The sequence below is a fragment of the Nicotiana tabacum genome, chromosome 6 (assembly GCF_000715075.1).
Source record: "Nicotiana tabacum cultivar K326 chromosome 6, ASM71507v2, whole genome shotgun sequence".
Lineage (NCBI taxonomy): Eukaryota > Viridiplantae > Streptophyta > Magnoliopsida > Solanales > Solanaceae > Nicotiana > Nicotiana tabacum.
The window spans coordinates 138,977,334-138,993,114 of record NC_134085.1 but is presented as its reverse complement, the minus strand read 5'-3'; the positions used below and the strand labels follow the sequence as shown (position 1 = coordinate 138,993,114).

At 32.9% G+C, this 15,781-nt stretch overlaps 1 protein-coding gene across 30 annotated transcripts; it reads left to right on the top strand.

The window, feature by feature from the left end:
* The first annotated feature begins 542 nt into the window (after nt 1-542).
* Nucleotides 543-14,970, top strand: LOC107814085 (uncharacterized). 30 transcript variants are annotated; one of them, XM_075255473.1, is made up of 13 exons: nt 559-811; nt 3,170-3,408; nt 3,618-3,707; nt 3,943-4,019; nt 4,104-4,161; nt 4,249-4,351; nt 5,802-5,878; nt 5,951-6,016; nt 9,282-9,649; nt 9,849-10,013; nt 10,358-10,429; nt 13,341-13,479; nt 14,479-14,970. In XM_075255473.1, the coding sequence occupies exons 10-13, from the start codon at nt 9,976-9,978 to the stop codon at nt 14,647-14,649; spliced, it is 420 nt and encodes a 139-aa protein (XP_075111574.1). In that variant the 5' UTR covers nt 559-811; nt 3,170-3,408; nt 3,618-3,707; nt 3,943-4,019; nt 4,104-4,161; nt 4,249-4,351; nt 5,802-5,878; nt 5,951-6,016; nt 9,282-9,649; nt 9,849-9,975; the 3' UTR covers nt 14,650-14,970. The 30 variants fall into 30 exon arrangements, 7 of the variants coding, with proteins under 7 accessions (XP_075111576.1, XP_075111575.1, XP_075111574.1 ...); XM_075255472.1 differs by having other exon boundaries at nt 4,249-4,399; XM_075255471.1 differs by having other exon boundaries at nt 4,249-4,399; nt 5,802-6,016.
* The last annotated feature ends 811 nt before the right edge of the window (nt 14,971-15,781 follow it).

Sequence of the window (15,781 nt, the reverse complement as noted above, 5' to 3'; positions counted from 1 at the left end):
ATATTTTGAATTAATATTTAAACTTTGTATACACTCATTCAGATACCATATCGTAAATAGTGAGACAGAAAAGGAGTAATATATATGTTATGTTAGGTTACCAAAACTACTAGTATAAATTTTTCCTTTCGAAAAATATCAATATATAAAGCTAATAAAATTTTGACTCATTAGTCAGGTGTGTGAGATCATTTCTCGCCAATGAAGGAAAATGTCATTAATTTGTTGATGTTCTTCTCAAATGTGAGTTATAATATTATTTTTTTCTATTAATAGGTTAGTGTGAAGAGCTAAATGTAAAATACCCTTGGTATTGCTTGCAATCTGCTAATAGTATGTAGCCTATTAGGCAGCAAGAAAGACAGTACACATCTTCACAAATAGATCACACTTGGCTCCCTTTCTTAGAGTAAACATTGACACGTTCACCATCGCATGTACCATCAGAAGAATTCTGTATATTAACACCTTATTTCTCCTATCTAATAAGAGGGACTTAGCACACACCTGGACGACATGCCTGCTTCATACTTCAAGGATAATTTTGTCTTTTCATCTAATTTTTAATGTTTCACTTGGATTATATCGATCAACACTCTACAGGCTCTTCTTTCGCTTCTCTCTTCTCACTCTTCTTGTTCTTATCGATACCAGGCTGGCAGCTCTTTGAGATACTTGGCAGATGCAGGTTATTTGTATCAAAAGGTTAACAGCCAGTTTATTGCAAATTCAGTATCACCATTATCAGAAAAGCTTTGTTGATCTTATCTTTGCACTTTTGTGAATTTTTCCGTTTGGATCGTTGTTTCTTGTGAGTTTTCCTCCTCTTCTTCTTCACCCATGTTTCTCTATTTAATCTTTATGGCATGCTAGGGCTGTATTGCTCAGAGAGTTTAATCTGTCCGTCAATTTTAGTCTTTAGGTGTTTGAGGCAATTCTTGAATGAATTATGTATTTTTTTTAGATTTCTACTATTATTTTGGGTTTAATTTCTCGAGTATGAAATAGTTGGGGAAACCTACGATAAAATGCTAACAACTGCTTTTGCTTTCAATTAAACACTACAAATTGAAATAAACCATCCATGCCTGGTATCTTTTTCTCAAAAAGGAGAGAAATTTCAATAGAGTTTATTTTTTGTTCACATTGATTAGCTGTTGAATCTGTAAAAGTCGATAGGTATTCTCAAAGTCTTGTTATTTCACTTACGTAGAAGAGGATGTTTAGAACGAGTAGAAGAAGATATTGTTTTAGCAGCATAAGCTACTAAATAGCTATTTGGGTATGGTAGTATCTTGAATTCTTGATATAGGACATAGAAAGGGAAAAATTAATTTTTGATGAAACATTATTCTCGCTTTCCTATAGGTTACATGCATATACTTATTTTATGCACTCAGATTCTTTCGATATATATGCCCAACGCTTTAAATCAACTAAGAAGATAAACTGAAATAGCAAATGAAAGCATAATTAGAAGAGAGAGAGCTGATTGCTAGAATGAAGAATTAGCAGCAAAAGGATTAACCCCTGAGCTGACTGCTAGAATGAAGAATTAGCAGCAAAAGGATTAACCCATGCCTGCTTATATAAACGCAAAGTCTCAAGTTGGATTCTTTCCTGAATTAAAGAAAAAATTATAGATGTAGATCTGTTTGCTGGGCTCAATATGAAAGGGCACAACACTAATCATAATTCGATAGCCAAAGAGAAAGAGCTGAACGAATTCTTCAAAGTCGATATTAGCTAGCTTAAAGTGCCTCTTGGTATTATTCATGTTCTTCTTCTAACGGATTTCTGGCATCAATATTTTTTTTGGTTGGTGCATAGTAGCCTCAATATTAAAGAGTTATCGTGGCTTTATTTGATCGAAATAATTGAAAATGTAGTGTAAGAAGACTTTGTAGCAATTATCTGCTCTCTCCTATGTCAACCTGGGTATGTCAAAGGCTAAAGTATAATTTTCACTTTTTGCAAGTTTTTTTAAAGCTGATAAACGTTGCAACTTTATTATGGCAAATACTTTTTTGTCATTCATAGATGATTATCATTGCCTCTTTTAAATAGTAGTCTGTTTTGTGTCACTCAGTTCTTGCTTTAAAGGTTTGATCTTGTTTCAAATTTTCATATGAAATATTGCTGCAAAAATTATCATATTTCAAGAACGTTGGGAATTTGTGTTCAGGTGTTGATCCAAAATCTATCTTATGTGATTTCTTTAACGTGAAGATGTCTGGTTAGCATTTAGGGGGGCACTAATGTATTTTTGGTGTAATTTGTGCCTCTTTTTTTCAAAAGTAGAAAAAAAGAAGCTAAACCTTTGCACTATACATCCAAAACAAAAAGATAGATCAATAAGCTAATTTTGATCAATGGAATTACCTTAGTGAAATAAGGTTGAGTGGTGAAGAACCTGTCCAGAAACACTGATTTCTCTTGTCCAAATATTTCTAGCGCTTTCATACATCGAAGTCGAATTTAATTTATCACAGTTTGTTTTCAGTGAGATTGTAACTTGCATCATACAATGTGTGTGATGATCACACTGAACAATAGTTGCACAAACATTATACGTAATTGATTAGATAAAAAATATATTCACTGCTAAGCAAATTGTTTTATTTGCTCCAAATAGCTGCAAAATTTAAAATAACAATATTTTTTACCCTGTTTGTGTAATTTCAAAGTACACATATACTTATGATGACTATACTGGACAAGGATTCAGCCTGGTATTAGGTATAATAATAATAATAATAATAATAATAATAATAATAATAATAATAATAATAATAATAATAATAATAAAATAAAATAAGAAGATGCTGAAATGAACGTTATGCTTTGCTGGATTTACTAGGATGATTTCATAACCAAAATCATTAATGAGGATTTTTAAGGATATACAAATTAATATAAAGCCAATTTGTTTGCCAGTGATGTATGACATGTCTCTGAGACATGAGCCCTCAGTGATTAGTATGCCATTTTTTGGTCTCCTAGATAGAATATTTAATAGATATTGTGTTATGTGATATTAAAAATATAATTTATGTCTTTTTTAAACATCTCATGAGAACTTCTGCTGGGAATATTTATAGGTGAAAAGGAAAATTGAACTGCAATAAACTGATGTATTCTAAAGAACCAAACAATTACTCATATGCAGAAAAAAGAAGGCTTCAATGCAGCTCAAACGACGTGATACGCAGAGCCAAATATCTGCTCGTAGAAAGGAAGCGATGTTGTTATCGCGACGTATGAGAAGACAAAATTTTGCAAAGCACAACCTTCTTGAAAGTCTGATTGTTGCTGTCCCAGAGCAGGCAACATCATCTTGGGACAAAACAGGATTTCTAAAACAAACTGCTCTTACCATACGAGAACCTCCTTCCCTTGCGGAAAAAGGTTAGATTTTTGTACTCATATTTAGAAACCATATGTTATTAATACATTGGTTCTCATGTATTTTGCTTGGAAACTTAGTATAATACCTTATTTATCTTATGTGCCTACAAGCTAAAATACTCAAATAGTATGTGCTCTATTGCACTCTACTTAGCACATGTTGAAGCTTCACTGTACACTTTTAAACGCTTTCGATGTTGTGTTACTAGGTACCAACCATCAAGCTTGCCTGACTATATTGCGTGATAATTTATAAAAAGGAAAGGGTATATTGGATACCCCTATCATTTGTGAAACAGGTAACCATATCCTTCTCTTCTTTAAAAAGGTTATATTGTTACTCATGTTTATACATTATATATTATTAGGACAAGGATGCTTCTTAATTTTGCTTGGAGATTGAGTATGATATCTTACTTATCTTATATGTGCATAAAAATTAAAATACAAAAATACCATTGTCTTACACTTTATTTTGGATCTACTGCGGCTTCACTGTACACTTTTAAATGTCTTGGCTTTTCTATTTAATAGCTGCCAGTCTTCAACAGTGATGGATAATCTAGAAAAAGAAAATTCTATATTGGGTCCCCCTATCATTCGTGAAACAGGTAAACCTGCGTTTAGATTATATTTTCTTTGAGAATAACATATTGTTTGTACATTACTGTAATCTGTGACTATTTGTATATAAGGGTCCACGTCGGGTACATCTAAACTGCCTCCTGTTTCCTTGCGCTGTTCCAATCAAAGGTTTGCATAAACTTTATATTTTAATAATGTCCACCATACGTGTGCCTTCATGTTTCGTTTTTTTAATAACACTTCTTATATATTCAGCTCATAGCCGGGCCAGAAAGGTGTGTTTGGCTGCTAAAGAGCAACGAAGTGACTATGTTGCTCTAAAAAATATTCTGCACTACCAATACTGTCGTGCAAAGAGGTTTGAATATGAACATCCAAGATTTTGCTGTAACAGTGGTGCAATAAGGTCGACATCTCATAAAATGCTACCTGAATTATCAGAGTTATACTTTGGAAATACTGAAGAATCTGAAAACTTTCAAACTTATATTAGAACGTACAACAACATATTTGCATTTACTTCACTTGGTGTAATGTATGATAAAGAGCTAGCGAGAAAAAATTGTGGTATCTACACATTTAGAGTCCATGGAAAAATATATCATTTTATAGATGATTTAATTCCTTCCAATGAAAAACCCAGGAATTTACAGTTGTACTTCTATGATCATGATCATGAACTAGCCAATAGGATGGCTTGTTCGACAAGAACTAATGAATCAATAGTGAAAAAGTTGATGGACATATTGAAAGTAAATCCATACACTATTTTCCTAAAATGTCTCTTAAATGTTCCTCAATTATCTGATTTCTATATTGCTCTTAAATGTCACTCAACCTTAGATCAACGGACATATAACTTACCCAGCTCATCAGAGATTGCAGCATTATGGCTTGAAGAAAATCCTATAGACATTTATGCACCACATATTCGAATTTACACCGATAGCAATAGAGCTCGATTAGTACATTATTATTATGGATGTTATGATCAGTTATTATTTTCCTTTGGTGAAAAAGGATGGCATTGTGAAATCAAAAAAACTATTCAAACAAATATTGTGACGAAACATAGAACTTACTGTGAACATGAACAGTTGCCCAGTATATCAAACATGTGTTCAGTTGATGGATTTCTTGATATGGAAGACGAATCCTTACAAAAAGGAAAACGAAAAAGAGATACAGTGTCTTGTCGAGAGTGTTACTGTTATAGCTTTCAAATAAGAGATAATGAAACAAATGAAGTGATACATTATGGAAGAATATTCCAACAATTTATAGTGGATGCATATATAAAACTTGAAACACAAAGATTAGACTTCTTCTCATTTAATCCAGATTTATTTAGAATTGAAGTCTTGCAATGACTCCTTGATATTTTAAGATTTGGTGAAGGGAAGCCTCTAAAATTGAAAAGAAAATGTTCCTCCCTGTTACATTTATAAGGGGACCAAGGGACATGCGCCGACGATACATGGATGCTATCGCATTGGTACAATATTTTGGAAAACCTGATTTCTTTATAACAATGACATGTAATTCTTCTTGGCCAGAAATAAAAGAACATTTGTCACTAGCTGATTAGGTACAAAACAGACCTGATTTAGTTAGTAGAGTTTTCAGAGCAAAGGTAGAAGAATTAAAGACGGATATTATAAAAAGACAAATCTTTGGAAGAGTTGCTGGATTCATGTATACTATAGAATTTCAAAAACGTGGTATTCCACATGCTCATTTCCTTATTATACTTGCTGATGAACATAAATTACTTACTCTTGAATCTTATGATAAATTTGTCTGTGCAGAATTGCCTGATTCTAAAAAAGATCGCGATCTATATTCACTTGCTATTAAACATATGATGCATGGTCCTTCTGGAAAGGTAAATCCTACAAATATTTGCATGAAAAATAATAACTGCAAATTCAAGTATCCAAAAGATTTTGCTGAACAGACATTAAAAGGAAAGAAATCATATCCAATATATAGAAGGAGAAGAACCGGAGAAGCTGTAGAAGAGGTGAGTTTCTCGATAATTCTTTGGTAGTTCCATATAATCCATTTTTTCTATGCAAGTATAATTGTCATATGAATGTTGAAGTTTGTTCTGATATCAAGGTAGTGAAATATATTTACAAATATATTTGCAAAGGACACGATAAAATTACATTTCATATACATGCTAGTGATACAGATATAGACATAGATGAAATAAAAGAATATCAATATGCTATATGGGTTTCTCCTCCAGAAGCTGCATGGCGATTATTTCGCTTCCCAATAAGTGAAATGACTCCAAGTGTTTTTCACCTTCAGTTATATTTAGAAGGACAACAATTTGTCTCTTTTAAAAGTATTGAGAATGTTGATAGAATACTGAGTAATTCGATGATTCAAAAAATAATGTTAACTGAATTCTTTGTTATGAACAGAACAAATAAAGATGCTATGCAACTGTTATTATTATATAAAGAATTTCCTGAGTACTTTGTATGGTCATTTAAAGAAAAAATGTGGACACATCGAAAACAATGTAATGTAATTGGATATATTGTAGCATGTCATCCAACAGAAGGAGAAAGATATTATCTTAGATTATTGTTGATGAACGTTAGAGGACCAAAATCATAGCAGGACTTATGTAAAGTTGACGGTAAATGTTATAATACATTTAGAGAGGCTGCAGAAAAAAGAGGATTGTTATACTGTGATAACAACTTGGTTGAATGTATATCTGAAGCTACAAATTATCAAATGCTATATAGTTTAAGTCGTTTATTTGCAACATTATTGGTGTACTGTAATCCCACTAATCCAGCAGAACTTTGGAAACAATTTGAAGATTCAATGTCCGAAGATTTTAAGAATATACGTAACATGAATGCTAAAGATATTTGTTTTATGGCTTTAAATCATATTAATGATATTTTGCATTTGATGGGACGTGATATTAATGAATATAATCTTATTCCTGAGAAAATTAAACCTTCAACTGCTATCAGAGAAACCAATGACTGTCAGTGAAAGAAATATCATTATTAGAGAAGAAGATTTGCTTCTAGAGAGAAAATTAAATACTGAACAACGAAAAGCATATGACACCATTCTTGATAGGATATTTTCTAACAAATCGGGAGCATATTTCGTTGACGGACCTGGACGAACTGGAAAAACTTTTCTATATCATGATTTATTAGTTGTTGTATGATCAAAATGTTTTGTCGTTTTAGCAACAGCAAGTTTAGGTGTTGTGGCTTTGATCCTCCCAGGAGGACGAACTACTCACTCCCTCTTTAAATGTCCTATTGATATCGATGAACAATATTCTTGCAACATTAGTAAGCAAAGCGCACTTGCAACTTTAATACGTGATGCAAAACTGATTGTCTGGGATGAAGTATCTATGGCAAAAAAGAAAGTGATAGAAACTTTTTATATTCTCTTGAAGGATCTAATGGATACAAATGCTCTATTTGCAGGAAAAATAGTTGTTTTCGGTGGTAATTTTAGACAAACTCTCTCGGTTGTTAGGAGTGGGAAAAAAGAAAATTTTATTCAAGAAAGCTTATTATATTCTGAAGTTTGGAATCAACTAGAAAACTACGATTATTAGAAAATATGCGTGCAAAGACAGATCCTACCTTTTGTGAATATTTGATGAGAATTGAAAATGGACAAGAAAAAACAAATAGCCATAACAAAATCGAAATCCCTAATTGTTTTGTTATCCCTTTCATTTCTGAAAATCAATCATTAGATCTGTTGCTTAGAGTTACTTATCCAGATCTACATACATGTTTTTCCGATGTATCTTCTATAACTTCGCGTGTAATTCTGACAACCAAAAATGACTTTGTTGATGAAATAAATGATTTGCTCATAGCTCAAATTCCTGGTGATCCTAAAACATATGTTGCATTTGATGAGACTATTGAAGCAAACGATCAAAGTCACTATGAAGATTTTTTGCATACTTTACATCCTGCTGGTTTACCTCCCCATAAATTGACCTTGAAAAAGAATTGTCCTATTATGTTGTTACAAAAGTTAAATCCATGCGAAGGTTTATGCAATGGTACACGACTTATATGTTGTGCTCTTCGAAAACATGTTATAAGTGCTAAAATTGCCACTGGGGACTTTAAGAATACGCATGTATTTATTCCTAGAATACCATTATTATCATCAGCGAATGAAAATTTGCCTATTCCTTTCAAAAGAACACAATTTCCTGTGAGATTATGTTTTTCTATGACAATAAATAAAGCTCAAGGTCAAACATTGGACTTCGTGGGAGTTTATTTATGCGAACCTGTTTTTTCCCACGGTCAACTCTACGTAGCTCTATCAAGAGCAAAAGGTTCCAATTGTGTAAAATTGTTAATTCGACCAACCACAACAGATAACGATGATAATCATTAAACTTACAATATAGTGTATAATAAAATCATTAAAAAGCTTTTCGATAAATAGTTCCACTGGATGGCCCCAAGTTTGTTCTTATAATGTGATCATATAATTCATAGAAAGTTGGCTTGAGGTTTGGCATCATCGCAGGAATTACTCTGGTGTTATTACAGAGGTATTTTAACCATTACCTGTATGCTTATTATTCATTTAACGATTCTTGTTGAAACATATTTTTTGCACTTTTACTATGTAATAACAAAAGGTTAACTTCTGTTCTTGCAAATCTTTGCTAAACTTTTATCGTTCTTTTTAACGCGCAATAAATAGCTCAATATTGTATCTATTTGATTTTACTATTTCTATGGCATGTATAATATGCTCCATCTCTGTCTTATTTTGTCTATCTATCTTACTTTCTTTTTCTTGCTTCAATAATATTTGATAATCCAGATGCATTTTCTTGCATCAATACTATTAAGTTCTTTCATGCTAATAATTTAGAACATAACTACTGTATGATGAAGAAAATTTAAAGCTCACTAACGGAAAATTAAAAAAAAAGTATTATAGCTGATGTATTCATATCATTTAGATACTTGCTTGGTGACATACTTGAAAAACTGGATGGTTACTTTAACATTTCTTTTTCTATAAGATTGATTCTCGCTTAACTATTACAACTAATTCTTATGTGAAGAACCAGAAGGAACTCCATTTATACTGTAACCCAACCGGACCCAATTCCAAATAAAGGAGGACGGTTTACTGTCTCTTAAAAGCAACATCGCTAACTATATGTATATGTATCAAAATTATTACCAATTTTAGTTTTATTGTGACTAACTTCTACTTTCTTTTTTGTGCTTATTAATTAGGAATTGCATTTGCATTTCAAAATTTTACAAGATAAGGACGTATCATATGCCTGGAATAAAGCGGGTAGAACGTATCAAACTACTATGTTATATATTTTGATTAAATTACAGTTAAACTCTTCTGACTACTTTATTTCAATTTACAAAATTTCAAGTATTAGACTCATGAACATACTTCCAAGTAATTATATCTACATGTGTGCCCCATACACTAATTTTCATTTTGCTGTTTAGGAAGTGGAAGTTGCCAAAAAATCAGGGCAGTCTTCTGATGCTAAAGTTAAGTGTGAAATGGGGTACCCCACATGTTTGGCTGGAGAATCACAAAAAGTTGATGCAAAATCATGTTGATAATTCTTTGTTGTGTGGTGAACTTCTTTCTTCTTATATTGATAGTTTTGCACATAATCTTGGCTCTTCTACGAAACGGTTACACAACCTGTGTAATTTTGAAGCTGGATACTTTCAAATTAGATATTGATTGTCCATTCAATTTGATCGATTGGATTTACAGTGTCTTGACTAATTGATTATGGATTTTAATTTAGATTATCATTGGCATTTCAGCTGGTTCTACGTCAAGCATACATATGGAAGGCACACAAATCACCAGCTACTGATAAAAGGAATTAATGATGAGAAGCCATCAATTATGAGAGAGCCTAGCCTAGCCAACAGAATTTGACTTCAACTCATGGATCCTTTAAGAGGTATTTGGCTACAAAAAGACAGGTGATTTAATATCCTTCCATGTATCTGCCTTTAGTTATTCTACTTGCCACTGTTTAATCAACCTTACATTCACTCTGTGTACTATTTAAGACTTTAGCAATGAATCTGGAAGTTTATCATATTATATGTCTTCTTATTCTGACCAATGTGTTTCTCAGTGCTACTTAAGCAGCCAATGGGTTAGAATATCATCTAAGAATGGTGAAATATCACATCTTTTCCTGTCTTTTAGAAGATATTTTCAGTACTGAGGAGGTCTGTTCCTCCTAGACATGCTCAATTATAATTCTTTTTCCTTTTTCTAGAAAGCTCATACACAAATGAAAAAAGGTGGTATTTTCTAGGACATCAGTCTGGAAGATTTGTCAGAGGTTTGACAAAGGAGAGCAATCCAAAGCAGATGCTGAAAAGAGCAGGTTTTTTTTACCTTTCCTTTTATTATACTCTAACATATCTCACATAACATATATACAGATTCATTCTAATGTCATAGAGCAGAGATGAGTGAAGTTAGAGTTCTTGAATAGCCCCAGTTACTCTTTGGATCATGCCTCAAACTATCAAATCTCTCTTAGTATCATCTATGTATACTTTCAAAATATACAATTGTATTGAAAGTTGTGAGATAGAGTTGAGATTATAGTTGATTCGTAAGCCTTGAGGGCACTTGTGGTCCAGTTACGCCTGAGTATACTTTCCCAGTCATAATTGTTTGAAGAACAAGATATGTCTATTGTGATCTAAAATCTTACGGCGGAATTTTGCTGACCTATACGTACACTAGAATATGGCGACTACGCCTGCAGTGAACTAACAACGCATAACAACTACTGACTATTCACTCCTTTAATTCTCCATCAATATCAAAACTGTTCTTGACCTCTGTATTTTCTCCGTTAACTGTCGATTTCTCTCTTTGATTCATCTTCTGTCAATATCAATACTTCTGGTAAGGCTTTCTCTATTATTGTATTCCCCTGTTTTTTAATTGGCTTTGATTCTTGCTTTCATAGTGTTTATTAAGAATATCTGAACAAAAAAAAGGAACAAGAAAAGTTGCAATAGGATCACACCTTGAAATGATCAGCCTTATATATGCTGGTAAATTATTCAAAGGTGGTGATGGAACTGAGAAGTTAAGCTAATTGGCTATCAAATGAAAAAAACCAAAAATATTCAATTCACAAATCCATAGTCTTTTTGAAATATGGACCCTGAAGCTGATTTATGTTTCATCCTTAAATATTATCATTATGTTTACAAATTACTTCTCTAGGCACATGTTGTCAGGGTATCTTCGAGACGTTTGAGCTAATAACATTTTCTATTTTTCATACTGTTAGTATTTAGTTACTTTCTCTAGATATTACCAATCTCAGTAAACTTCATTATGTATTTCTGGGAAAATAACTTAAAAGTCTTGGATACTAGTGTCATCTGAGCATATGTGGTCATCTGTATATACATGGCTTAGTCCTGTCCAGCAAAGCTATATATATACCTTTAGCCTTTAGTGACTTATCTGTATAGAGACATGTAAAAGTGATTTTCAAAGTCTACAATGAAGTGAAACATAGGAGCTTCCAGCAATATGAAACTGATATGTGGTATTGCTTATGCTCAGGCAAAGCACCATTGAGTGATATAGATCAATGTTTGAAATTAATGAGCAAGCGAAGGTACTACAAATACATGGAATCTGTAACTTCCACACCTAATATCCAAAACCAAGAGAGTTACTGGTACAGAATTTTACTCACCTGATCAGTTGTCTCCATTCCCATTAATTTACAACAGTGGTCTCTGTTGTCTCACCGGAGCCTTCTTTGTTGGTATTCCATGCTGTAATTGCTCTCTTTTGAAATGGTGTGATTCCTTTACACCAGTAGTAAAAATCTGTACATTTGTTTTGCTTATGCTATTCTAAAAGATAAGACTAATGAAATCAGTCCTTTTAACTTATAGGAGATATTAACTAAGTAACTATGTTGTACCAATGTATGTCATTTTAAATTTTATTAATTGAGTACATGATATGATATATCAAATTGTCGAACTTGGACAACTTTTAAAGAAAAAATTAATTACATTAGCGTGCTAACAGAAATATTTTTGAGCAGATTAAAAAGGTATGGTGAATGCTTTCCTTCATGTAATCTGCTTTGTTTGTTATTGAATAATTTGATTCTCAAAATGATGTGCAATTCCGGAGCTTCAGAGGTATGGTCATGTCCTTGAATCCATTATCAAAATTATTGAAGAATTAGCATATCAACAAGCAAAAGAAGTTGATCAACTGCTTTCAAAAGGCAAATATTTGGGTGATATTCATCCTTCCTCTCTTCCCCTTGGCCATCTTCCTTTCTTGTATACCCTTTCTACTATTAGCATTTTACCTATTCTCAACATCATCCATTATTCCAGCACTTTTCACTTTATTCTAAGAAATGAATCATGTCGATTTTTTAATCTTAATTAGAAAACTTCAGATACAATTAGCTTTCTCTGAATTTGCTGAAAGGGAAACATTTATTTGATTCTATTCTTTATAGGTCCTCTTCATGGGGTTCCGTATGGTTTGAAGGACATTATTGGCTTCCAAAACTTTCAAGGATCAAGTTCTTGATGTTGAAGCTTGGGTTTATAAGAGGGATTGATAAATTAATGAATGTAGAGCCCTCATCCTGAGGCACCCTGTACATGTATTTGTATAACTTATAGATATGGGTGATGCAAACTGAAATCTGTTGGTGTAGTTCTTATTGCAAAATTAGTCGTTGATTCTTTAGTATGTGGTATGATATCTGGTTTGGCGATAGAACAACAAACCCATAGAATGTGGAAGAATTTTCTACTATTTCATCAGCAAGGCCGTCTTCCTGTACCTCAGCAGATATATAGAGTTATTAAGCTATTACTAATACATGTATTTTGATTGAGGTAAACATATCTTCTAGTGTGGCAAATATGATATTACTTGTTTTGCTAGATGCTTATATCTGTTTGCGTATCTGCACGGTCGAAAGAATAGACTTGAACTAACTTTTCGTCATTCAGTGATCCAAATCAATAGAATTTTAAAGATCTTATGTACTGTGTGCCTTATCCCGAAATTGGTACAACAAAGATGACCAACAAGAAGGAAAATTGTGTGCAATAGGTAAATGGTTATGAGAAAGATCAGCCCCCCAAATGAACTTTGTGCTTGTAGATGGAATCCTCCATCAATACTTAGAATGGCAGTTCCTGCCTTTCGTGTTAGTTTTACTTATTAGTAGGCAAAGTATATTCTTTTGACAACTGTGTCTTTGTGTACCTTGCTGCTAGGTGTGGTTTACTGCGTTGCAGCCCATTTTTGGAGTTGTTGGTCGTTCTGTACCCAGTTGCTAGGCCTGGTATTACTGCGTTGCCGCCCATTTTTGGAGCTGTTGGTCGTACTGGAATTATGAGCACATCTGAAAGCTTTGTACCACATTTCTTCCACAAAACACAATTTGATGTCATTTCATGTTATGCTTTATCTTTTATTATAATAGCACTGACACTTAAATCTGGTTGTTCAATTAGGACAAAGTAGAACCATTTTGTAGAAGTGCAGCAGATTGCGCAACGTCAATTACCTTCAATGTTTATTTTCTTCATTCATATACTTGTTTCAAAATTTACATCCTCGCCAAGGATTGTATTGGGAAAATTCAAAATTTCCAAGGTCATTGGGCCCGTAATTGTTCCTGATTTGCACACATCTACTATACTTTTTTTGATAAAATTTATCTTTTGGTACCAACTAATGAGTTCTGAATTAAACAGTCTTACCAAAAATTATGGTATCGCCTATTTTTATTTCAGAATCTCTATTAGATACTTGTTCTTTTTTATATTCGAGAGTATAATTAGCCGCTCCTGCTGTCTGCTTTACTTGAAAAATTCTTTTATAAGTAAATTTCTGTTTCCACATTCCATAGAACTGAACTAGCATATTCTCCTTCCTATACTTCAAATGAAAATTGGATGTTTTCAGGCGTTGATGCACTGTGTTTGTGGTGGTGAGATTTTTCTATTAGGCACAAAGTTAGTTTAGACATGAAATGTTTGAGATATCTTATTAGTTGCATAGGGATTGATTATGGGATTTCACAATGAGGATGCTCTTCTGATTTGGTGAATTATTGTAGAATTTAAGGTTGTTGGGATGCATATTGCTTCTGTTTTTTTTAGCATTCTTGTGGCTATTGTATGTATCTAATTCTATGTTGGTTGGTGAATGAAGAGATAATAATATTAGGCTGATGAATAAAATATGTAACAGCTTTTACCTTTTGTGAAAATAGTATGTGATTTGGTACCAAACTGGCACTATAAAATTTTGTAGTCATATTTCTTGTAGTTAAATATGCTTTGTCAGTTATTAAAAACATATTATTAAATTGTTCTTCTATTCGTAAGATTGTGATTCGTGTTCTAGGCTTCTGCAGCTGGTCGCTCTGTTGTAGCTGATGTCAAAAGTGCTGGTGTTATAGGAGCTGCATCAGGACTTGCAAAAATAGTCTATTCCAAGTATGAGCCTGCCGCCAAGGGACTTTACACCAAGTACGAGCCAATGAGCAATATGCAGCATCAGCTTGGCTCTCTCTAGGCTGGATTCCCATTGTTCCTAAAGTTATTCAAGCAGTTGCTCCAACAGCTGCTTACTATTTTGGGAAGTACAATGAGATCGTTCAACAATCCACTCAGAAATGATACAAGGTTGATTGAGAAGATTTTTAAGGTGTTCAGCACTCAGCTTGTGGCTTCCAACGAAGGACCTTCTAATTTTACCTTTATGGTTCATACCTAGCTGTTTAGTTCTTTGTGAGGAGCTCAAGGATATGATCTGGAGTGCCTTGAAATAATTTTTATTTGTCTACTGTGTTGTGGATTTTGTATTGTATTTTAAGTAAATATTTGTGTTTGTCTATTCGGTTTTCATTGTTGAAAGTTGTGATGAGTTCTTTGTCTTTTTGGATGTCTCTGATACACAGCCAAATTTTGTTTGTTTGCAGTGTCTATATATCAGGATTGCTCATCTGTTCAAGACTTTCAAGTGCCTTGAGAGAAAAAATGAAGCTCTCCATAAAACTAAAAAGAAAATTTGGTTATTTTGCGGAATATAGAACGGGCATTAACAATATGGTCTTGACAATGCTATGCATGGAGTAAATTGATGTTTTTTATGGAGTCAAAAATCGAACAGCACTAATTTCTCCATCCTTTTGGAAAGAAAAAATAATTAATGCTATCATATATTTATAATTTTATGTACCCTTTTCCAGTTTGCTACTTTCGAGAAGTCTAAATTGTGTTAAATGAGACTACATGCATGTTGTTTGTTGCAAATAGATAGTAAGGGCATAGATAAGAGAGGGTTGCCCGAGTGATAAACACTCCCCACCTCCAACTTGAGACTGTGGATTCTAATTGGTGTGAAATATCATATCTTCATTGAATATATTTGGGTGCAAACTCTCGATTTTCATCTAATAGTTTCGTGAAGCTAAAGTTAATTCGCTTAGGAAGTCAACTTGCTTTTCACATAATTATCATGATAGTGATCATATGAATTTTATATGAGTCTTTCTAACTGCTACCGAACTTTCTTTGCTCGAGTTCTCTTTTTTAGCTCATTTAGTGGTCAAAGAGTACTTTTGAATTTTTAGTCAAATTTCAGTGTTGCAACAGCTTATTAGACGTAATAGTTTATTATTTTTTTTAATAGTACACATATTTAT